General features: G+C 48.3%; 1 protein-coding gene across 1 annotated transcript in view; it reads right to left on the bottom strand.

Moving 5' to 3' along the window:
- The window catches only part of OTOF (otoferlin), a 185,210-nt gene that overhangs the window by 100,072 nt on the left and 60,825 nt on the right, over window positions 1–24,313 (bottom strand). Inside the window, exons 4-5 of the mRNA XM_077925364.1 lie at window positions 23,407–23,506; window positions 18,869–19,053 (exon numbers count right to left, since the gene is read on the bottom strand). Of these exons, the coding sequence (XP_077781490.1) occupies window positions 18,869–19,053; window positions 23,407–23,506 (285 nt within the window). The remainder of the gene's footprint in view (window positions 1–18,868; window positions 19,054–23,406; window positions 23,507–24,313) is intronic.

Below are 24,313 nucleotides of genomic sequence, written 5' to 3'. Positions count from 1 at the left end.
CTCCACCCCCATCGTTCAGCCCGGACACTGAGGTCCAGCGCCGAGGGCCTTCTGGCGGTTCCCTCACTGTGAGAAGCCAAGTTACAGGGAACCAGGCAGACCTTCTCGGTAGTGGCCCCCGCCCTGTGGAATGCCCTCCCATCAGATGTCAAGGAAATAATCCACTATCTGACTTTTAGAAGACATCTGAAGGCAGCCCTGTTTAGGGAATTTTTTAATATTTATTTATGCTGTACTGTTTTTAACACTTGATTGGGAGCCGCCCAGAGTGGCTGGGGAAACTCAGCCAGATGGGAGGGGTATAAATAAATTATTATTATTATTATTATTATTATTATTATTATTATTATTATTATTTCCAACACAGACTGGCAGCGGGAGCTCTCTAGGGTTTCAGACAGGGGGCAGTGCCAGCCCTACCTGGGATGGAACCTATGACATTCTGCACTCCAGGCAGCTGCTCTGCTGATGACCAATGGCCATTCCCTTCCTGCCATTCCCCCATTCATTTCCAGCTACTTTTCTGGTTGTGGGGAGGGGGGTAGATATAAGCTTCCTTTAGCTGCAGTTCCTGCATTGCAGGGGGTGGACTAGAGGACCTCAGGGCTCCCCCCAACTCTACAATTCTCCTCTGCTGGGAGAAAAGCAGTTTCAGAAGGGCAGTTTGAGGAGACAAAGGGTAGGAGGGATATGGGTTAAGCATCAACCCCTTCGCCATTAACCCCATTGATGAAACTGGCAGCCACTCCTGGCTGCTTTTCAGAGTTGTTTTTTTTTTAAAAAAATCAATCAATCAACCGATTGATTTATTAATTGCAAACCTTCCACTCACAGAGCAGCTTCGTGTCGTAAAACAAAGAAACAAGTACAGATTTTTTTTGGGGGGGGGGGAGGAACACACATTGCAGTAAACAAACATCGGAAACGTTGCCGTAATTAAGTGGAACGCAGCCATCTATAAGTCAGAAGACAGGCGGCAATAAAAACAGAAGATTAAAAGCCTCTCAGAAAAAGAAACATTTTGAAATTGCAGGGCTGGGGAGGAGGGAGCCGTGCTTGTGCATCTCATATGGCTCTGCTAAAGGGCATTTTGGGGCAAAACTGTTGGCATGCAGAGGTCCGGTCCCACTGTGAAGACCATCACCTCTTCTCCGATATAAATCAGCGACCCGGGCTTCCAAGCCAGGATACACTATCAGCAGGCTGAATTCTGCACACAGAATAGGCGTGAGGCTTGTGGAAGCATATTAAAACTACAAATTTATTAATCATAAATCAGGACAAAGAAACACGTCGTCTCTCTCTCTCTCATGTCATCTGAGGGAGAATAGCTAAAAGCAAAAGCTATACACAACGGAAGTTCCCAGCAAACTGTGCTGGAATGTAAATAGGCATGTGACAAGCAACTATTCCACACGTCTGCTCCTTAAGGTGGAATGGAAATGTCAACATCCTGACATCACTCTGGGATCTGGAACCTCCCATTGTGTATGCAAGGCTGGATTGCTGCAAGGAGCTCTAAGTGGGGCTTCCCTTTCACTTGACCTGGAGGTTGCAGCGAGTGCAGAATGCTGCAGTATGATTGCTGACGGGAGCGAGGCCTTGTCAGCATAGGACCCCTGTGCTCAGAGACCTGCACAGGTTGCTGATTTGCTAACAGGCAGAGTTGAAGGGGTATATAAAAGCCACCAACAACTTGGAACCAGTTTAGTTGCAGAACTGTTAGGATATTTCCGTTCCACCTTAAAAAGGGAGCAGGTTCTTGTGTCACAGCCTGCGTATTTCCTGTTCACAGGAAGTTTATGCTTTTGTATATGCTTTCGTTTTCTCTCTGTGCCTGAACGTCGAAGCAGGCAGTCATGTTTTTTCTTTGTTCTGACCAACGCTGAATAAAGTTGTAAATAATGCTCTCCTGAGTGCATCTTTCGTTGTGCGAACTCTGCAAAGGGCGTGCACAGTCCTTGGAATGTGGACAGATGTTTCTGAGGCTTTGTGTCGCTAATTGACTGATACTGCGTTTCTACGGGAGGTCGTTGGATCGTCTGGAGACAGCGTGGGGCATGATGATGGTCTTTGGACTCCCTGGCAGTATCCCAACAAGAACTGCATGAACCCATATGCGCCCACTCGAGTGGACTGATCTGCAGAAGTGGCCCAGTTACAAGTGCCACATAATACCCGTCCTGCGTTTGTAAGAACACAATCTCTTAGTGAAGCCGCATTTACACTATGGAACTCCCTGCCTATTGATCTCAGGCAGGCGCCTTCACTGGGCATTTTTCGGTGGCTTCTAAAACACCTTTTTGTTCAAGCAAATCCTGTCCAGATTTTTTAGAAACGGATGCATGTTTTACTGTGGTTTTAGTCCGTTGTTATTTTAACCCTTTGAAAGAATTAAACTGTTATTCATTCTCCTGACTGATGATTTTAGTGTTTCATCTTTTTGTGTAAACCGCTTTGAGGTTTTTTGGGGGGGTTTTGCAATCAAGCGGTGTATTTTATGGAATTAAGTGAAATATGAAATCAGCACCATGGAGAGCACCCAGAAGACAAGGGAGAGGCAAGGCCAGTGGGGTGCTTGACATGAGATGAGCATGGAAGCAGATGCGTCACTGCCAGGCCAAAGAAAAGGAGCGGATCAATAATTCACTGGGGCCAGATTGTGTTCTGCTCCAGAGCTCCATCCCACCCATGAATTTTTAAAAGTAAACAGGGATCGGGTTATATTTCCCAGGGCCGACTTTCTCCCTCCTCCAGGAACACAAAAGACCAGGCCCGTGACTTGCTTAGAGGATAAAAGCTCAGAGGCAACGGAGCCTCGCTAGCTTGAAAGCTGGGTCTAAAAATATTTAAATGTTTCCAGGATGTGGGCACTGCTGGCATGGGAGCCCTATAACAAGTGGGGCACAGGATCCTAGGGAAAGCTCTCTCCAGGAGGCCCTTTCAACGTTATTTTAATTATTATTTTGTCCGTGGGCCTCAAGGTGGTGTGTGCATGGCTCTCCCCCTTACTTCATCTGCACAACAACCCTGTGAGGTGGCTTAGGATGAGAGCCCAAGGTCGCCCAGTGAGCTTAATGGCGGAGTGCGGATTGGAAGACTGGTCTCTCACAAGGCCCAGTCAGATGCTCTAACCACAGCAACATGCTGGATCACTGGAAGTATGCGCAGGGGAAAGGCAGCTGAGCTGGGGGTCTTTGCGCATTAAGGTAAAAATAGCTTTTTAGAGCCGAAAGGTTTTCAGGATAAAATGTAAAAAAAAAATCCCCAAATTTAAGAGTGTCAGTTTGGGGGCTGGGAGATATGAGTTCTGTTGAGCTCAGTGGGAGTTACTTCTGAGTAGACATGCACAGGATTGTACTGTTAGTGGAACTTAGTTCCCAATGAAATCAATGGGATAACTTAGTCACGACTGAGTCCTCTTGCTTTCAATGGGAACTAAATTCAGCCACCTTAGCGCAGAGACATCATCTTACCAACAAAGGTCCGTATAGTTAAAGCCATGGTCTTCCCAGCAGTGATGTATGGAAGTGAGAGCTGGACCATCAAGAAGGCTGATTGCCAAAGAATTGATGCTTTTGAGTTATGGTGCTGAAGGAGACTCTTGAGAGTCCCATGGACTGCAAGAAGATCAAACCTCTCCATTCTTAAGGAAATCAGCCCTGAGTGCTCACTGGAAGGACAGATCCTGAAGCTGAGGCTCCAAGACTTTGGCCACATTGTGAGAAGAGAAGACTCCCTGGAAAAGACCCTGATGTTGGGAAAGATGGAGGGCACAAGGAGAAGGGGACGACAGAGGATGAGATGGTTGGATAGTGTTCTCGAAGCGACCAGCATGAGGCAGTGGAAGACAGGAGTGCCTGGCATGCTCTGGTCCAGGAGGTCACGAAGAGTCGGACACGACTAAACGACTAAACAACAAAAATCGCAGATGAACCACAAGGCCTTTGCATTTGAACATCATTTGTGTAAAATAATTGAAAATTACTTCCTCGGAGAGGTAGAACGCTGTAAAATCTCCCAGTGCAAATGAAAAATTGTTGTACGGATGAACGAGGAAATATTGTGAATAATTAAATCCCCTTCGTTCCAACCCTCTGGCTCATGCATCACTGCACACCATATTTACCCTTCGAAGTCATCTCCGTCTTCGCCCAGACTGGTCCGTTTATGTGACAAATGGAGAAGCAGAGTTAAAATAAATTGCTTGTGTTTAAAGGAGATATTGCTTTAACATTAAGAGCCACATGCAAACACCACGGAATTTCACACAAGCATGTAGCAGAGACAAACTACTGTATTTTTCACTCTATAAGACACACCAGACCACAAGACACACCTAGTTTTTGGAAGAGGAAAACAAGAAAAAAAATATTCTGAATCTCAGAAGCCACAACAGCAAGAGGGATCGCTGCACGGTGAAAGCAGCAATCCCTCTTGCTGTTCTGGCTTCTGGGATAGCTGCGCAGCCTGCATTCACTCCATAAGATGCACACACATTCCCCCTTACTTTTTAGGAGAGAAAAAGTGAGTCTTATAGAGCAAAAAATACAGTAATCTATGAGGATACAGGTGATAAAAACAGCACAGCATGATTAAGAACCCTTCACTGTCCAAAGGCCGGTTGGAATAAAACCAATTAGGCCTGCTGGCGGGTGGTACGCGATGGTGGCAGGGGGTGGAGGCCGGGCACCCACAGGCACCAGAGCAAAACATTTGTGGGTGCCCAGGCCCCTAGGCACCCGTAGAGATGGCACTAGTGGGCTAGGCAAAGGTTAGGCATGTTCTCCCACCTGCTGCTTTTCAGCTATGAATCTCTCCCTCCTTCTCCACACACCCCAGTTTTGCTGCTGCTCGGTGCCAAACTGGATCCATCCCCAAATGTCCAGTTCGCTCCACGGAAGCAGAATAAACCATGCAAAATCTGAACAACGAAAATTGGTCCTGATCAAAAATGGCATTTCCTCGTTCCACATTGTATTCAGAGCCAGCAGAACAAGACTGAACGCAGTAGCGGAAGGCAGTAGGAAATAATATGATATAATATGGAGACCACCCCCAAAAAGTAAACAGCTAGACCCCTGGGGTGTCAGTAAACAGAACCCCAGTTTCTAGGTCCATAAATAGCAACACTCTAGAGGTCCCGGGCCCTAAGGAAGTCAGATTAGTCTCCACCAGGGACAGGGCCTTTTCAACACTGGCCCCAACTTGGTGGAACGCTCTGCCTCATGAGACCAGGGGCCTGCGGGATCTGATTTCTTTCCTCAGGGCCTGTAAGACAGAGTTGTTCCGCCTGGCCTTCGGCTTGGAATCAACTTGATCCCCCCCCCCTCTCTTTCCTTTCTCCTTCTGTGATGGAACTCCTATTTGGGGACTTCCCTGGCTTTTTTCTGGCCCACATAGGACCAGTCTGGATAGTTAGCCTTGGTGAAGATTTGACGTTTTCATCCCCAAAAAGTTTTTGATTTGAGTTTCTACTGAAATGAGGCTGCATCTTAATGTTGTATTTTAACCTTGTTTTTAAGTCGTATTTTAATCAATTTTATATCTGGTGTTAGCCACCCTGAAACCCAGTCTTGGCTGGGGAGGGTGGGGTATAAATAAAATTTATTATTATTACTATTAGGAGGGTGCTTTGAGTGTTGGCTTTGCTGTGTGTAAAGGGGCTGGCTTTGGTCATCTGCAATTATATGGCACCCTGTGCAAGCCCCAAAATTGGCAGCCTCAAATGGATCTTCTCAATTGTGGGTCTTCTCTCTGGTCGGGGACAGAGGGTGGCGCTTGGGGGGGAATTGTCATCGCGTCACTCCTTGGTGTGTGGAGTGCCTCAGGGTGCGATTCTCTCCCCAATGCTTTTTAACATCTTTATGCGCCCCCTCGCCCAGCTTGTCCGGAGTTTTGGGCTGGGTTGCCATCAGTATGCTGATGACACCCAACTCTATCTGTTGATGGATGGCCATCCTGACTCGGCCCCAGACACACTGACCAGATGTCTGGAAGCTGTGGCTGGATGGTTACGTGGGAGCCGGTTGAAGTTAAATCCTTCGAAGACAGAGGTCCTCTGGCTGGGGCGGGACGATATGGGATCGAGGGGGCAACTCCCATCTCTTGCGGGGGTGCAATTAGTGCCAGCACCGTCCGTTAAGAGTTTGGGTATAATCTTCGATACCTCCCTCTCTATGGAGGCGCAGATTACAGCTATAACAAAGGCGGCATTTTTTCATCTCCGCCAAGCTAAGCAGTTGGCCCCTTATCTCTCTCGCCCTGATCTAGCCACTGTGATCCATGCGACGGTCACCTCCAGACTGGATTACTGTAACTCGCTCTACGTGGGGCTGCCCTTGAGACTGACCCAGAAACTCCAGCGGGTGCAGAATGCCGCGGCGAGACTCCTTATGGGGTCTTCGCTGCGAGATCACATTCATCCGGTACTATACCAGCTGCACTGGCTCCCGGTGGAGTACAGGATCAGGTTTAAGGTGCTGGTTTTAACCTTTAAAGCCCTATACGGCCTAGGACCCTCGTACCTACGGGACCGCCTCTCCTGGTATGCCCCACAGAGAAACCTACGGTCTGCAAATAACAACATCCTCAAGGTCCCAGGCCTCAGAGAGGTTAGGCTGGCCTCAACTAGAGCCAGGGCCTTCTCGGCTGCGGCTCCAATCTGGTGGAATGCTCTGTCATAAGAGACTAGGGCCCTGCGGGACCTGACATCTTTCCGCAGGGCCTGCAAGACAGAGTTGTTCCACCAGGCCTTTGGTCAGGGCGCAGCCTGACTCCCTCCTCTGGCAACCTGCACAGTATTTTGCCTAATCGGTTGCCAACAATTTGATTTTAATTAATTTTATAATGAAATGTTTTTAGAATGTTTTTAGAATTTGACTGTTTGACTATTTGACTGTTGTTAGCCGCCCTGAGCCCGGCTTCGGCTGGGGAGGGCGGGATATAAATAAAATTATTTATTATTATTATTATTATTATTATTATTATTATTATTATTATTCTCAATTTTGAACCTTCTCAGCTCAGTGCCCTGTGCGGGAGAAACTGCCAACTCTACCCTAAATCTGGCATTCTTTGTGTGTGCATATAAATATAAAGTTGTGAAGGCCTTTCCTCCTCTCCTCCTCCATGAATTTGTCTGATCCTCTTTTAAAGCCATTCATCACTGACTCCTGTGGCAGGGAGTTCCCCAGGTTAACAATGTCCTGTGTGAAGAAGGACTTTCTTTTATCTGTGCTGAATCTCCCGGCAAATGTTTGCATTCTGGTTCTGTCAGCACAGCACTTTTCCAGAACGGCTTTGGACAGCTGAATTGTGATGAGCTTTTTACAAAAAAAAACCAAACACCCAAAATACGTGGGTGATGAACCAAACAGACAAGGCTGGGCTGCAAAAGCAGCTGATCTGCTGGGGCCTTGGCAGATCTGTTCATTGATTATTTCCATCCAAGGGAAGGTTTGTTTTCTCCTCCCGGTGGGAACGAAAATTAGCTGACTAATGAGACATCTTTCCCAACTATGTCAAAACGCAGTCGGCAAATGCTTCGGTAATGAAGCCTGCAGGAGCTGCCAAATCTCACCGGAATCATCAGTGGATTTCTCTCTCCTTTCTTGCAGAATGGACAGCGCTGTCAATATTAACCCAGGTAGGAAGGAAGAATAAGGGAAAAGAGGAAGTTAGAGCAAGCTTCTTAAGACAGCGTCTTAAAAAGCAGAGTCATCACCTTGCCAACAAAGGTCCGTATAGTTAAAGCTCTGGTTTTCCAAGTAGTGATGTATAGAAGTGAGAGCTGGACCATCAAGAAGGCTGATTGGCGAAGAATGGATGCTTTTGAATTATGGTGCTGGAGGAGACTCTTGAGAGTCCCATGGACTGCAAGAAGATCAAATGCATCCATTCTGAAGGAAATCAACCCTGAGTGCTCACTGGAAGGACAGATCCTGAAGCTGAGGCTCCAAGACTCTGGCCACCTCATGAGAAGAGAAGACTCCCTGGAAAAGATCCTGATGTTGGGAAAGATTGAGGGCACAAGAAGAAGGTGAGGACAGAGGACGAGATGGTTGGACAGTGTTCTCGAAGCTACGAACATGAGTTTGACCAAACTGCGGGAGACAGTGGAAGACAGGAGTGCCTGGTGTGTTCTGGTCCATAGGGTCACAAAGAGTCAGACACAACTAAACGACTAAACAACAACAACAACAACAGAGCAAGCTTGCTTTGAGCTGCTCCGGACGGGAAGACCAAAACCAATGGATTCAATTCAATCCAATTCAAAGTGTTGTTGCTGACCTTTAAAGCCCTAAATGGCCTCGGCCCAGCAGACCTGAAGGAGCGTCTCTACCCCCATCCATAGCTGTCAACTTTTCCCTTTTCTTGAGAGGAATCCTATTCGGAATAAGGGAATTTCCCTTAAAGGGAAAAGTTGACAGCTATGCCCCCATCGTGCAGCCCAAACACTGAGGTCCAGCTTAGAGGGCCTTCCAGCAGTTCCCTCCCTGCGAGAAGCAAAGTTACAGGGAACCAGGCAGAGGGCCTTCTCGGTGGTGGCACCTGCCCTGTGGAACATGACAAGGAAGATGATTCTGACTAAACATCAGGAAGAACTTTCTGACAGTAAGAGCTGTTCAACGGTGGACCAGTCTCCCTCAAGAGGTTGTGGAGGTTTTTAAGCAAAGGTTGGGTGGTTGTCTGTCAGAGATGCAATAGCTGTGATAATTCCTGCCCAGGCACACTCACCCACCCCAATAAAAAATAAAGTGCAGTGGGGGGGAAAGAGTCAGGGAACTCCACAGAGTATGTTTCCTGAGCCTAAGCACATATTCTGTGTGTTTTTCATTCCCTGGTGGGGCTGATATGCTTTTAACAAAATGTGCAGCCCAGCAGAAACGAGTGCCAGTTTTGAAATCTGGTCTCTCATGAAGCTGCTGACAGCTGCTGTCCATTGCTGGAAGGAAGCGGAGATGCTCAGTGCCAAATTGTTCAGGCAGAAGTGCCACAGGTTCAGTTCCTGCTATCTCCCATTTTTTAAGAAGGATCCCAAGACCACAGGTGTGGAAATGTCCTCCTTCCCAGAGACCCTGGAGAGCGATAGCTTCACAATGTGTTCATTGTGTCAGAGAGAGAGAAAGAAGGAGTGAGAAGAGGCAAGGCAAAATACTGTCAACCTGTGAAGTTAGGAAAAGAAAAACCTGTGGATTTTCCTTCTCCCCCTCTGGCTCTTTAAAGCTCAGCTGTCAGCACACATTGAACATGAAGGGCAGTTGAGGAAGGATCTGAGCCCTTGGGTACCAGGTTGCTATGGCAGCAGCTGCAATAATTAATGCCACCCACTTTTCTAGCAGCACAGAAATATTCCCATGCTTGGCTTCAGAGGCACAGGGTGGACAAAGTTGCTGAAAGATTGCCAGGAGGAAATTCACCAGCTAGGTGCAAGCCCTGTGAGTCAACATGAGCCAGCAGTGTGATGCTGCGGCCGAAAAAGCGAATGTCGTTCTAGGTTGCAACAACATCTAGTGCCCCGGTCAAAGGAAGTCATAATCTTATTCTGCCTTGGTCAGACCCCACCTGGCCTGGGGGTTGGATGAGGGGTCTCTTTGGGTCCCTTCCAGTTTTATAATTCTGCGTTAAGACCCTTCAAGTTCTCAAAGACTTAATGACAAGGAACTTTAGAAGGGAATAAACAAGATCATCCTAAAGTTTGATAGAGGACTATAAATTGCAGGTACAGCCAATTGCATAGCAGGGAGACCCTCCTATTTCAGCAAAGAAAAAGTGCTTCATAGTCTAACTATACATTTCCCTCATATCTTATTCTGTATAAATCTGTTTCATATGTTCCTATAGATCCGATGATGGGATCTAGTCCACAAAAACGACATTAAGAGATGGAAAGACTCTTCGATGCTTTTGTGTCGCACACAAGGTGCCTCTGCCCCAATTCCTTCTCAACATGCAGACAAACCCTGTGTGAAGGGTTGGGGGTTTGCTGTTTTGTTTTCATTATTTACTTTTGTTTATATATTGTATTTTATTCTGAGAACTGCCCTGAGATCTTATGGTGAAGGGCGGTATATAAATTTTTTAAAGAGAACAATGATAAAAGTATACCAAGGTCAAAGAAAACAATAAATTGAAAAGACCACTGCCAAAAAGCAACAGCCCATAATATGAATAGTTTTAGACCATGTTTTGCCAACCTGGTACTAAGCAAAGGTTTTAGATTAAAAATCCCAGCAGCCCCTGCATTCTAAAGCCATCCTGCCTGGGACTCGTAGGAACTGAAGTCCGAAACATCTGGAGAGTCCTAGATTGGCCAAGAGATTTTACTTTCTTGGGCTCCATGATCACTGCAGATGGTGACAGCAGTCATGAAACTAAAAGACACCTGCTTCTTGGGAGAAAAGTGATGACAAGCCTAGACAGCATCTTAAAAAGCAGAGACGTCACCTTGCTGACAAAGGTCTGTATGGTTAAAGCCATGGTTTTCCCAGTAGTGATGTATGGAAGTGAGAGCTGGACCATAAAGAAGGCTGATCGCCGAAGAATTGATGTTTTTGAATTGTGGTGCTGGAGGAGACTCTTGAGAGTCCCATGGACTGCAAGATGATCAAACGCATCCATTCTGAAGGAAATCAGCCCTGAGTGCTCACTGGAAGGACAGATCCTGAAGCTGAGGCTCCAAGACTTTGGCCACCTCAGGAGAAGAGAAGACTCCCTGGAAAAGACCCTGATGTTGGGAAAGATGGAGGGCACAAGGAGAAGGGGACGACAGAGGACGAGATGGTGGGACAGTGTTCTAGAAGCTACCAGCATGAGTCTGACCAAACTGTGGGAGGTGGTGGAAGACAGGAGTGCCTGGCGTGCTCTGGTCCAGGGGGTCACGAAGAGTCGGACACAGCTAAACGACTAAACAACAAGATTGGCCAAGGCTGGCAATGCTCAATGGCAAAGGTTTTCCTTTGCTTGTTCTGCAAAGGCTCTTCATCCTCTCCCTGTATGAACGTAAGAACACAGGAAGTGCTTTGCTGGATCAAGCCAAGGGCCTATCCAGCATCCTGTGCATTTGGCCAGCCAGATGCCTGTGAGAAAAGACACAAGCAGGATTCATGCACAGGAGCCCTCTCCCCTCCTGCAACTTCCAGTAATGGGGATTGAGAAGCATTGCTGCCTCCAGCTGTGAAGGCAGAGCAAAGCCATCGTGGCTGCTAACCATTGATAGTCCTCCTCCTCCACCCTCTTTTAAAGCCATCCCAGTTGGTGGCCATCACTGCCTCCTGTGGCAGGGAGTCCCACAGTTTAACCATGAGCTGTGGAATAAGTCTTTTCTTTTCTCTGTCCTGAAAAACCACTTCCGCCCTTGAAGGAAGTGGAGTTGTGGGCTTCAGGACCCCAGTCCCTGCGTGATAGGGGGGATTCCCAGCCGCGTCATCCCCTGGCCAGCCAATTGGCTGGCTCTGGGGGCGTGGCCTGCCTTACTTAAGGCAGGACGTGGCTGGGTATTTCCCTCTTTGCCATCCACCAACTGTTCCTGCTTTTCCCACTCTTCCGCCCTATAAGGCGTTCCTTGACCTTGCTATGGACCTCGGTTGGTCGCCATTGAGGGGCCTGGTAGGAATTTTCCCACTTGGCAAATTGGCACCAGCCACATGGTTTCCACCTACCTCGTAGCAAATCATCACAACTTTCTGGGTATTGGCGCTTAGGCATTGGTATTGTTCTGTAGTTGGAAGAAGGGAGGAAGAGCCATCACCTGCCCCACATATGGAAGGGTAGTCCGATAAAGGATTCTGGGGGCTGTGGCCCTGTTCAAAGCCTATAGAGGTGAGGGCCTAAGGCACGCCCCCCATTGGTGACCCTGGGGGAGCTCCTAGTTGATGTGCATCAGCAGGACTCCCCCTACTGGTGGTTAACCCTTCCCAGACTTCAAGCGGACGTGCTGAAGTTGGATATAGTCGGTTAGGACCAAGGCCTAAGCCAATACCGCTCATCACCTGTAACCAATAAAGCTGTGGCCTTGTTTAGCCCATTAACCTTAATAATTGTGTCATGTGTCTTTATTTCCACTGGGGGGGGGGCAGGAACTCGCCACGCAACTTCAAGCGTTCATTGGATGTCCGCAAGTTCTAGCCTTATGACCGAGATGAACTTCCTTTTATTCACCTTCTCCACAGATGGAGGATCCTCGTTGACCCACAAAGCAATCCCGTCACAGCTCGTACTGCCCCGTCCCAATTCTTCCCCTCATCTACAGAACTACAACCCAGGATGCAAAGACTCACTTGCATGCTTTGATATCACACACCCCACAGCACTCCACGCCCTTGGACAGGTTTGCACAGATCAGAGAAATCGGCACCAGGTGAGATCTCCCTCCCATCGTCCCACGTTCTCATGTGCCATGCAGGGGAAGAGATGTGGTGCAACGCAGCCTCTCCTGCCTCATGGCTGCGCTGCATCCTTCATCTTTGCATGAGCATCTATGAGGACCAGGAACGATGGTGGCAATTCTCTGCCTTCCCTGCAAGGACAGCTGTTGCCCACTCAGCTTCTGCTCAACTCCACCACAGCAATCCAGAGAGGAGACCCAAATTTCTCTGGGTTCCCTGTACCTGGCGTTGAGAGAGCCCTGGCTGATGGTGTCCCCCTCGCCCAGAAGCTCGTCGTCGCTGTGGTAATACATCTCGTCCTCTTCTTGCCTGCGTGGGTGGGTGGCAACAACAGGAATGGGATTACCCAAGTTTCACCTGTCTCTTTGAGCACCGGAAGGCAGCAGGGATTGGCGACGGCATTAGAGGTTACCGCCAACACACTTCCGCTGAACTTTTCTGCTTGTGTGGTGGCACCTCGGTAAAAGCACTTCTTACTGTTTGTAGCAGAGTTTTCCCCGGCAGCAGAGGACAAGAACAGGAGTCATACTCAAATTCACAGTCAAGAACTTCTTTATCGCTTGACTAGTTGCACAAGCAATTCTGTTCCTATTACAGTGGTACCTCTGGTTGTGAACGGGATCCATTCCGGAGGCCCGTTCACAACCTGAAAAGAATGCAACCCACGTCTGCGCATCTGCGCTTGTGCAGGTCTCAATTCGCTGCTTCTGTGCATGCGCATGATGCCATTTTGTGCAGCTGCCCATGTGTGAGTGACAAAACCCGGAAGTAACCCATTCTGTTACTTCCGGGTCACCGCGGGACACAACCTGAAAATGCGCAACCTGAAGGAAACCTAACATGAGGTATGACTGTATATACAAGCTATTTACACTCCGTCTTTATCCCTCCAGCACGGTATAATCTCAGTCCAGTAATTAACAATCCTGAAACAGCAAAATTCACAGTATCGGCAGCACACATTGTCTTACTTCCAACCTTGTTGTCAGCGTGCGTGCTGACAGCGTGCGTGTGTGCGTTTTCCTCATGTGGAAATTTCAGCCTGCAACTTCCTCCCTTTATTTGCACCTCCAGCTGTCACCAACCAAGCCTAGATTGCCACTCTTACACACTCAAGAAAATTCTGGAACCCATTGTGGCATTTGCCTCCTAGGATATGTCATAAGGAAAGGGTTAAAATGGGTGTGATGTGATTGGCCAGTGAGAATGCAAGGGGGGGGGATAAAAGTTAGAGTGGGAGGTTTTGAAAGTCAGTTGAGGTTTGGGAGTTGAGGGTTGAGGTTTGGGAGTTGAAGAAGGAAGAGGGAGGTTTAGGTGTGGGTTGGTAGAGTTGTATTGTGAGAGAGTGAGAGGAATTGTGAGGTGGAGTCAGATAGATAGTTGGAATAATCAGTTTGGAGTTGTTAGGAACTAAGAATAAGAAACTGTCAAGAAAAACTAACTGAAACCATAAGCTTGTTCCTGCATTTAAAAATAAACTTGATTATTTGTTTATGTTAACAACTGACTGGACGTCGTGTGTCCCCGTGAGATACGGGGTGGTGGCAGCGGAAAAAGCAATCTCAGTGGCGGCACAGGGTCAATAGACCGTCAAATGTCCGGGGGCCCTGTGTGTGATCGCCACTCCCATTTTAAACCGTCCAGGAACTTTTATCTGTTTCTTAAAGAATGTTTTCCTGGCAGATGGCAGCAAGAGTGGCAACCCTAGCAGAACTGGGCTGCGATTCCTGCATTGCCTTCTGTGTGTTGAAGGAAACAGCTTGCGGGTGACAGTCATGTTTGTGAATATCCACCTTGAGTCGCGCTCTCCTTCCTTGCCACGCATGAAGCAACCCTCAGCTCAGAACGACACACTGTGAAGTGATCGAAGAGTTCCTGATGCACCGTTGGCCTTGGGATATGTGCTGTGGTTGTGAAGGATTGTGCAGGAGAAATCCAACAGGCGCAGATCCTTTCTCCACCCATTGGTTCTAGCTACCCAGGCTGTTTTTTACCCACCAAACTTTGAGACCAGAACTAAGTCAAGCTGGCAGTGGTGGGTCAGCACTGGTTGCAGCCATATTTGCAGGTGAGAACCTGAGGACATCAGGGAAATTAAGTAAGCCATTGATGTGTCACTTGCCACATCTCCTCTGAATATGCCCTTCCATTCACGTTGCCTTGGTCAAGATTGCTTTAGGTAAAGGTAAAGGGACCCCTGACCATTAGGTCCAATCGTGACCGACACTGGGGTTGCGTCGCTCATCTCGCTTTATCGGCCGAGGGAACCGGCGTACAGCTTCTGGGTCATGTGGCCAGCATGACTAAGCTGCTTCTGACGAACCAGAGCAGTGCACGGAAATGCCGTTTACCTTCCCACCGGAGCGGCACCTATTTATCTACTTGCACTCTGACGTGCTTTCAAACTGCTAGGTTGGCAGGAGCTGGGACCGAGCAACGGGAGCTCACCCCGTCACGGGGATTCGAACCGCTGACCTTCTGATCGACAAGTCCTAGGCTCTGTGGTTTAACCCACAGCGCCACCCACGTCCCTCAAGATTGCTTTAGGATCTGCCAAAATATCTGATATATCCTGATCTCTCCTCGCTCCTCAGTCACCTGTGTTATTGTTGTACACAAATTACCCACCAGAGGGCATGGCATGCAAAACTCACTCGCTGGTTAAGCATCCTCTGCAATTATTCCTGGAGTTGTACGAAATCTTCAAAGCACCAGCGTCAATTGCGGAGTCAGGTGCATAATTCTTTTCTAAGCACTTTGACTGGGGGAAATGATGCTCTCTCTTCCCTAAGCCATGCACCAGATCACCTCAGCTTGGGAGTTCACAGAGTTTTATGTCCCCTGACATATTTTATTTCCCGAGTTACCTGCATTGCTCCACTGTTCTACCAGACAATGTCACGCCACAGAGAGGCAACATAGCAAGGGACCTCGAGGGTCATCCAGTCCTACCCTCTGCAAGGCAGACATCGCGGCTAAAGAATCCCTGACTGATGAGTCTGTTCCGCTGTTGAACAGCTCTATCCGTTGGGAATTGAAGAGGTGACATGTGACTGCCTCTCCTGGTCTGCCCCGCAGAGGACCTTAAGGTCCATGAATAACCATAGTTTAGAGGTCCCAGGCCCTAAGGAAGTCAGACTATCCTCCACCAGGGCCAGGGCCTTCTCAGTGATGGCTCCAACTTGGTGGAATGCTCTGTCCCATGAGACCAGGGCCCTGCAGGATTTAACCTCCTTCCGCAGGGCCTGTAAGACAGAGCTATTCTGCCTGGCCTTTAATTTGAATTCAGCCTGATCTTTTATTTCCCTTCCCTTCCTTCCCCCTCCCCTTTTATGAAGATCACATATCCCAAGGCCAACGGTGGATCAGGAATGGTCAGGGGTCCCTTTACCCTTTACTTAAAGGGGAAATTTTCTAAGTACAGCCCAATCTGGACAAGCCAGACTGGATTGCTCAACTCAAATGATTCTAACGAATCCATCAACTGGCTTCCTGCAACGTACAAGGGGACGTGTTCTGCTACTAGCTCACTAGCGTGAATGAGGAAGGATGATATTTGATCAATATATCCTCTCCTACTATCCTCAACATTCCCACACTTCCAACTTTGCAATACTCCACTTTTCCTTACTGAACCCAGGGTTTTGCATTGCCTGCCTTTGCTCTGCTAGAGTCTGAACTCCGGCTGTGAACTTGCTCCTTGCCCCAGAACCCCTCGACCGTCCAGAACAGAACTGTGGCTGAGCGCAACCTGGGCTGGTAGACGCTGAATGGAGAGCTTCTCCCCATCTGGAATGGGAGCAATTAAACAGAGCATCTGACCTCTGAAATTGGGGGCCGTCAAAACATTCTCAGGCTGGTGCATGATGCCCATTAAAGCGCTGCTGGCAACAAGAATTGTTAACGTATTGATCTGGGAAGTTGATCTACAGTTCCAATTAGATGTTTCAGCCCAGTTTTGTACAGCAAATTGGCTGGTTACGGCGTCTTTGCCTCCGTGAGGGTCATCTCTCTGAGACCTGAAAGAAGGAACACCCTGATTTGTTTCTTTATTAGTCTGGTCTCCCTTGCACTGGATCATGGCAGGGTTCCTTCCTCCTCTGGAGAAAAACACAGGACTGACACTTCCAGCGAAATTATGAGAAGGAAGAAAACAGGGCGGGCAGGCAGGCAGGCAGGTCGCTGCTGCCAGAGACGAATGAAAAAGGAGCGACCTGGCAAGTTCTGCAGAAGTAGAAATGAGTGGTGAAAAGTACAAATGCAGATTTCGTCAGATTAGTTTTCTGGCAAACTGGGCTGGTGTGAGAAAGATCCCCCCGTGCCCTGCGCATAGGAGCAATTTGGAAAGCGCCACACACGACTTTAGCTGCATGCGGGGCTCTCGGAACTGAACCCCCGTGAAAAATGTGCTCGTACTGTACAGTGGACGCTCGGGTTGCAAACGTGATATGTGCGGGAAGCACGTTCGCAACCCGCAGTGTCCGCAACCAGCAGCGCCGCGTCCACACATGCGCAGGTCGAGATTTGGTGCTTCTGTGCATGCGCAAAGTGTGATTTAGCACTTCTGCGCAAGCACCGAAACCCGGAAGTAACCTGTTCCGGTACTTCCAGGTTCGGTGCAGTGCGCAACCCGAAATCACGCAACCTGAAGCGTCTGTAACCCGAGGTATGACTGTACTGAATAAAATCTGGTGTGAGCCTCTGTCCTGGAACCTGCAAGGGGAATTTCCTCATGAGCAATATGAGGAATTGATTCTATCCTTCTTTCCTTCCTTCTTTCCTTCCTTCCTTCCTTCCTTCCTGCCTGCCTTCCTCACAAGAGTTTGTGCTGGTTGACAGTGAAGCCAAACACCCAGCCCCAGGCATTTGGGTTGTTACGGAAATTACATGGGGGGGGGGGGGCACATATTTAAAGTTGTTAGAATGTTACATATATTATACCTGAATGTATCCTTTCGACTTGACAGCTCAGGGGAGACACCTGGCTTTATAAATTCATAGAAAATCCATACTTTAACCGACTCTCCTCCTTCCAACGCCATTTTAACCCTTAAAGAAAGGTGAATTTGGGCTCCACCTCCCTCCATGAACCAAGAAGCAGGAAGTCCCACAGGCAGCAGGAACAGGGCATCCCGCCATAATTCTCCAAGCGTGAGAGCACAGACATGGCCCCCCGCCCAGGAAGTGACCAAGGGGGCAACACTGGACATCCGCAGAGGCAGTTGAGCAAGTCAGGTGTTCTGAAAGCCCAACTGCAGACAAGTCCTGAGGGCAAGGAGATGTCAAGAATTTTATTGTTCTTCGGGTGATGGGGACTTAAGAGGTGTTGGGAAAGGTGTCTGATAAAAGGAACTATTGTTGAACTTGTGTAACCCTTGTATAGGTAAAGGGACCCCTGACCGTTAGGTCCAGTCGTGGACAACTCTGGGGTTGCGGTGCTCATCTCGGCCGAGGAAGCCAGCGTACAGACTTCCGGTCAGCGCCAGCGATTAATGGCGGATTTACCTCTGAGCTCTGGGGGAAGTCTGCTCCGCGGGTTCGGGTCCTGCAGCTACGGCGAAGCGGGGACCCTTAAAAATCACAGGCACGGAAGCCTGTGAACAAGGAGACCCAGCGGGCACCTTTTGCGCCCCCCCAAAACCACAAAGGAGCCTTTTTAAAGGCTTCGGAGTGGTAGCGGGTGAGCAGCGCGGTGCTGAGGGTCGTCTACCCAGCCCGTGGAGTGAAGCCGCATCGCCATGATCGGAGAGCGCTGATTTCTTCCATAAGAATTTGGACTCAAAAACAACTACTCGTGAGTAGGAGCAATGGATTTAATTTGAAATCAAATTTTCAAGAATTTTGGCACTAGTACGGGGAAAGGTACAAAAAGGAAGTCCGCCTTTCCGTCCTGTAGACAATCCAAAGCAAAGTGACTGTAAGCTGTAACTTAAGAGTGAACATTTTCCTGAAATTAGTAATCTATCGTTGGCCAGCATGATTAAGCTGCTTCTGGCGAACCAGAGCAGCACACGGAAACACCGTTTGCCTTCCTACCTATTTATCTACTTGCACTTTGACGTGCTTTCGAACTGCTAGGTTGGCAGGAGCAGGGACCGAGCAACGGGAGCTCACCCCATCATGGGGATTCGAACCACCGACCTTCTGATCGGCAAGCCCTAGGCTCAGTGATGATGTCTCAATGATGCTGCTCAAAGTGTATTCTGGGGGAAAGAGGGAAGTTTTAAAAGACGTCACCCCATGCTCGGAGTTCTTACTCCTGGGGGACCTGTTGCGCAACAATAAAGATTGTGGTCTACTGACCGCTGTTTTGCTCCAAATTACTTGGCTGGAACTTCCTTCTTTTACTGACCACATGGACCCATGGTGGACTTGCACCCTAAAGAGCAGGGCTGGTAGGTAGTCTCTCACCCCAGAATTATTTTCCTTAACAGGGTCCCTGCCTTGCGAGTTGCATTTCAGAAGGTGCGTCTCCTTACCTCCGGAGAGCCCTCTCTGCGGCGCTGGTCTTGCTGGGAGACTGCCGCTGCGGGGGCAGCAGGACGTCCATCTCGTGGGGGTCTCCCTCCGAGGGCGCGTTGGGACTCTCCAAGAACTCATTGTCGTTCCAAGCCCCGACGGTGCCATCCATGGCCTGGTACCTGATCTCAAGGGAGATGCTGGTCTGCAACAGAGGAACCGACAACACACTTATTCATGGGTAGGCAAACTAAAGCCCGGGGTGGATCCGGCCCAATCGCCTTCTGAATCCGGCCCGCGGATGGTCCGGGAATCAGCGTGTTTTTACATGAGTAGAATGTGTCTTTTTATTTAAAATGCATCTCTGGGTTATTTGTGGGGCATAGGAATTCATTCAATTTTTTTCTCTTCAAAATATACACTGGTACGTCGGGTTACAGACGCTTCAGGTTACAGATGCTTCAGGTTACAGACTCCACTAACCCAGAAATAGTGCTTCAGGTTAAGAACTTTGCTTCAGGATGAGAACAGAAATTGTGCTCCAGCGGCATGGCAGCAGCAGGAGGCCCCACTAGCTAAAGTGGTGCTTCAGGTTAAGAACAGTTTCAGGTTAAGAACGGGCCTCTGGAACAAATTAAGTACTTAACCTGAGGTACCACTGTAGTCTGCCCCCCCCCCCCAGGGTCTGAGGGACAGTGGACCGGCCCCCTGCTGATAAAGTTTGCTGACCCCTGCACTTACTGGTCTGATCCCTGTGTTGTCCTGCCTCCCTCTTCCTTCTCACGTCTCATTTTGGCCAGGCAGCTTTCAGCAAGCGCCACCTGAATTGGACCTGAGAGGGAGTGTTCTTGCCATTTAAGTGCCTCGGGGAGAAGGCCCCGCTCCTCCCCACTTGCTCAACCTTTCTGTTGCTCAGTGACAGGGCAGTGGGGCGCCGTGCTGGCCTCTTCCAGCAAAGGACAGGAAGGGACTTTCTGTAGGAGACGTTCGGCAGGAGAGGAACTGGGTGCCTCTTACAGTAGCTGACGGCACAAGATATGGGGCATAAGAACATAGGGAGAGACTACAGTCATACCAGGGACATGGGTGGCGCTGTGGGTTAAACCACAGAGCCTAGGACTTGCCGATCGGTAAAAGAGTGAATTGAATTGAAAAAGATGTTTAAAAGTTAACTTTCAAAAAACAACAACAGAAGCCTTTTTGTTGGGGGGGGGGGGGATTCCCAGGTGTCAAAAAAGGTTATTTATGTATGCTACAACTGTGTTGTGCAGCCCCTGTTCTGTTAGCCCCAAAATGGAAAATGAGCAAGGTCCTAACCAAAGAAGAATGGCAACTTAAATTGACGGAATACGTGCAGCTTGCAGATTTAACATATAGAATGAGAGAACAAGACATGTTTAAAGAAGACTGGAAAAATTTTACTGAGTATATGGGCGAAAATTGTGTTTATTTAAAAACACTGGTAGCATTAAGATAAATTCAATGGTGTAAATGGATTACCGAATGGTTTAGTTCATGTAAAATATGCAGGGATGTGTGGTATGCAAAATGAACCACAGAAAGAGGAGAAGTCGTTGATTTAAGGTTGTTTAAATGAATATTTTGGAATGTAAATTAGAATATAATATAATATATATATGACCTGATGCTGGGTGGGGGGCAAACAGAAGTCTTGGGTAGGGGCTAGAGGTCTCACCCACTTTGGGGGGGTATATTGGGGTCTTGTGGACAAGCACCATTCAATTTATCTGCTCAGCAAAACATTTCATACTGTCCCCCAACCACAGCTAATGAAACCTCGGTTTCTCTAGCGAGCTGAGACACCTGAGCAGTGCCACAAATTGGAAACCAGAAAAACCAAGAGGATTGTGCCTGACGCGCTTTTCCCTTCTTTTGTGTGGTTGCCACGGTTACTGCATAGGGCAACGCAGGCATTTCTGTACAGCTGTACAGAAATAAATAAAAAAATACCCCACACATCTGAATCTGGTCGTTTGCTAAAAGTCCCAGTTGCTGGAATGAGAGAGCCGGTATCATGGTAGTAGAGAGCTGGGCCAGGACTGGGAGAGATCAGGGTTCAAATCCCTCAATCAGCCTTGCCTCTCCGCCTAACCTACCTCACAGGGCTGTTGTGGGCGTTGAATGGGGAGGGGGTGAACCGTGGTCGCCACCTTGAACTCCCTCAGAGGAAATGGCATGATATAAATGCAATGAATGACTGGATGATGGGAACCGCAAGGCACGTCACTTGAACCAAGTCGCTAGCCCTCAATGTGATGCAGAAAAAAAAGCTCATGTGGCAGGGGACCCAGGGGCCGCAAGGCTATTCCAGCAGCTCAGCAAGACCCACACAGCAATTGTGTGTGTGTATGTGTGTCTGTGTGTGTGCTTCTTCAAAAGGAACTAAAGGTCGATTTGCACAACAGAAACTTCGTACATGGCAAAGGGGCATTTCCCCACAAAGCTGGTGTAAATCCTGTGGTCTTCTGCAGTCTCCACATTATCATGTCTTAAACAGCAGGAAACTTCTTGTAAGTGCGGTCAAGACTTGACAGTTTTCTAAGGCTCTTGGCATTCATATTTTTTACCAATCTGCTAGTCCTCATTAAAATGCCTTTTAATGACATTATTTCATTGCACATGGACACCAGACAGGCACTTTCGCTGTACTCTGACACCTGCTAAAAACATTTTTGTTTAGGCAAGCCGACCCAGATCTGCAGAATGTTAACCTCTTCTTTAGCTTATCACTGATTTTACGGTAATCATTTCTGAATGTCTTAAACAGCTGCTTTTAACTGTTTCCCCTGACCTTTTTATTATTTTAGCAAACCACTTTGCAACTTGTTTTTCCCACCCTTACACTCATGTATCAATTCTTTGAAATGAAAAAGAAAATATTCGTTCTGGGAAATGAATAACTGTGGTCTCACCGTGAGATAAGTTGGGGGGGGGGGGGGAGAGATAAACACTTATCCATTCACCTTGAAAACTCCCAGGGATTTGCAAGCATTGGTTTGGAGTGCTCACAAAACCTCAAAGGGCTATGAAAGCGCTTTCAGGAAACCCTTGAAAAGCAAAGCCCCCATTGTTTTCCAAACACATCCTGAAAGCAACAGACCGTCTTGTAAGAGGCAGAAGGAAGCAGCCTGCAGGCCTGAAAAGAGCTGGGAGGGAAGGAGGTAAATGTCAACCCATAACTGTAAAGCGAGAGGGCGAGAGAATCATAGAAACATAGCACTGTGCAACTGGAAGGGAACTCCAGCGGTCATCTAGTCCAACCCCTGCAATGCAGTAATCGCAGGTAAAGAATCCCCGGCAGGGGGACACCCAACCTCTGCTGAAAATCCTCCAATGTACCACCTTTCAAGGAAGTTTTACTGTCATAATAATAATAATAATAATAATAATAATAATAATTTATAACTTATATTCCACCCATCTGGCTGGGTTTCCCCAGCCACGCTGGGCGGCTTCCAACAAGAGATTAAAAATGCATTCAAACATCAGTCATTAAAAACTTCCCCAAAGAGGGCTGCCTTCAGATGTCTCCTAAACATCAGATACAGTGGACTCTCAGGTTGCAAACGCGATCCATGCGGGATGCACGGTCGCAACCCGCAGTGGTGCATCTGCGCATGCACGGGTTGTGATTTGGTGCTTCTGCTCATGCACGAAGTGTGATTTAGCACTTATGCGCAACCCCCGAAACCTAGAAGTAACCCGTTCCGGTACTTCCGGGTTTCAGCAGGTCCGTAACCCGAAAAAACGCAACCTGAAGCATCTGTAACCCGAGGTATGACTGTAGTTGTTCATTTCTTTGACATCTGATGGGAGGTCGTTCCACAGGACGGGCACCACCACCAAGAAGGTCCTCTGCCAGAAAGTTCTTCCGAATGTTTAGTCAAAATTTCATTCCTTGGAATTTGAATACATTGGTTCAGGTCCTATATTTGTGCAGCTGGGGCAACCCAGTCAGATGGGTCAGGTACAATTATTATCATCATCAACATCATAATCTAAGTGCAGAACTTCACATTTGTCCCTGTTGAAATTCAATGGGATCTTCTGAGAGGGTCTCCAGTGGCGGGTTTGAGATTTGCCATTGTCCCCCCATCCAAGGTAAAGGTAAAGGGACCCCTGACCATTAGGTCCGGTCGTGACCGACTCTGGGGTTGTGGCACTCATCTCGCTTTACTGGCCGAGGGAGCCGGCGTACAGCTTCCGGGTCATGTGGCCAGCAGGACTAAGCCACTTCTGGCGAACCAGAGCAGCGCACGGAAACGCCGTTGACCTTCCCACTGGAGCAGTACTTATTTATCTACTTGCACTTTGACAGGCTTTTGAACTGCTAGGTTGGCAGGAGCAGGGACCGAGAAATGGGAGCTCGCCCCGTCACGGGCATTCAAACTGCCGACCTTCTGATCAGCAAGCCCTAGGCTCTGTGGTTTAACCCACAGCACTACCCGCGTCCCGTCCCCCCACCCAAAGCACCTTCAATTTTTGGACACATCCTGAGGGTCCCAGGTCACTTCATGCATCACTTGACCACATTTACCCGGATGGAAGCGTTGTTATCATCGATCAAGGTATCTGTCACTTCCAGCTGCCCTTCCTCCACCACCTTCTGCAAGACCATCTGGAACGTCCCGATGAGCCTAGGAAGCAACAAGAAAAGGCTGTGAGGATCCTCAGAGCCATGTGGGACTCAGACACCCCACACATTCCCCTTCCGATGGAGTGGGCCGGACAAACCTCAGTGTTGGTTATTTTGCAGATTAGTTGCACTGCAGAAGGCATTCTGGGAAGACCACACATTCAAGAAACACAAAATAACTTTTGCTAGGTTTTAATAAGTAGTGTTGTATGGAAGTGAGAGCTGGACCATCAAGAAGGCTGATGGCCGAAGAATGGATGCTTTTGAATTCTGGTGCTGGAGGAGACTCTTGAGAGTCTCCTGGACTGCAAGAAGATCAAACTGATCCATTCTGAAGGAAATCAGCCCTGAGTGCTCACTGGAAGGACAGATCCTGAAGCTGAGGCTCCAAGACTTTGGCCACCTCATGAGAAGAGAAGACTCCCTGGAAAAGACCCTGATGTTGGGAAAGATGGAGGGCGCAAGGAGAAGGGGACGACAGAGGATGAGATGGTTGGATGATGTTCTTGAAGCTACCAGCATGAGTTTGATCAAACTGCGGGAGGCAGTGGAGGACAGGAGTGCCTGGTGTGATCTGGTCCAGGGGGTCACAAGGAGTCGGACACAACTAAACAACAACAACAAATTTAGTGTAAAAGGAGTTTTTGTTATTAAAACCTGCTGTTGTTGTTGTTTAGTCGTTTAGTCTGTATATGGTGTTAAGGTTTAGACTTGTTATAAGTTATTTTAAGTTTAAATTAAATGAACTGGATTTCTTATGGACAGTGCCATTCCTGAATGTATTGGATTTGTGACTATTATGCTCATT

The sequence above is a fragment of the Podarcis muralis genome, chromosome 3 (genome assembly GCF_964188315.1).
Source record: "Podarcis muralis chromosome 3, rPodMur119.hap1.1, whole genome shotgun sequence".
NCBI lineage: Eukaryota > Metazoa > Chordata > Lepidosauria > Squamata > Lacertidae > Podarcis > Podarcis muralis.
This window is presented reverse-complemented; position numbering and strand designations above follow the sequence as displayed.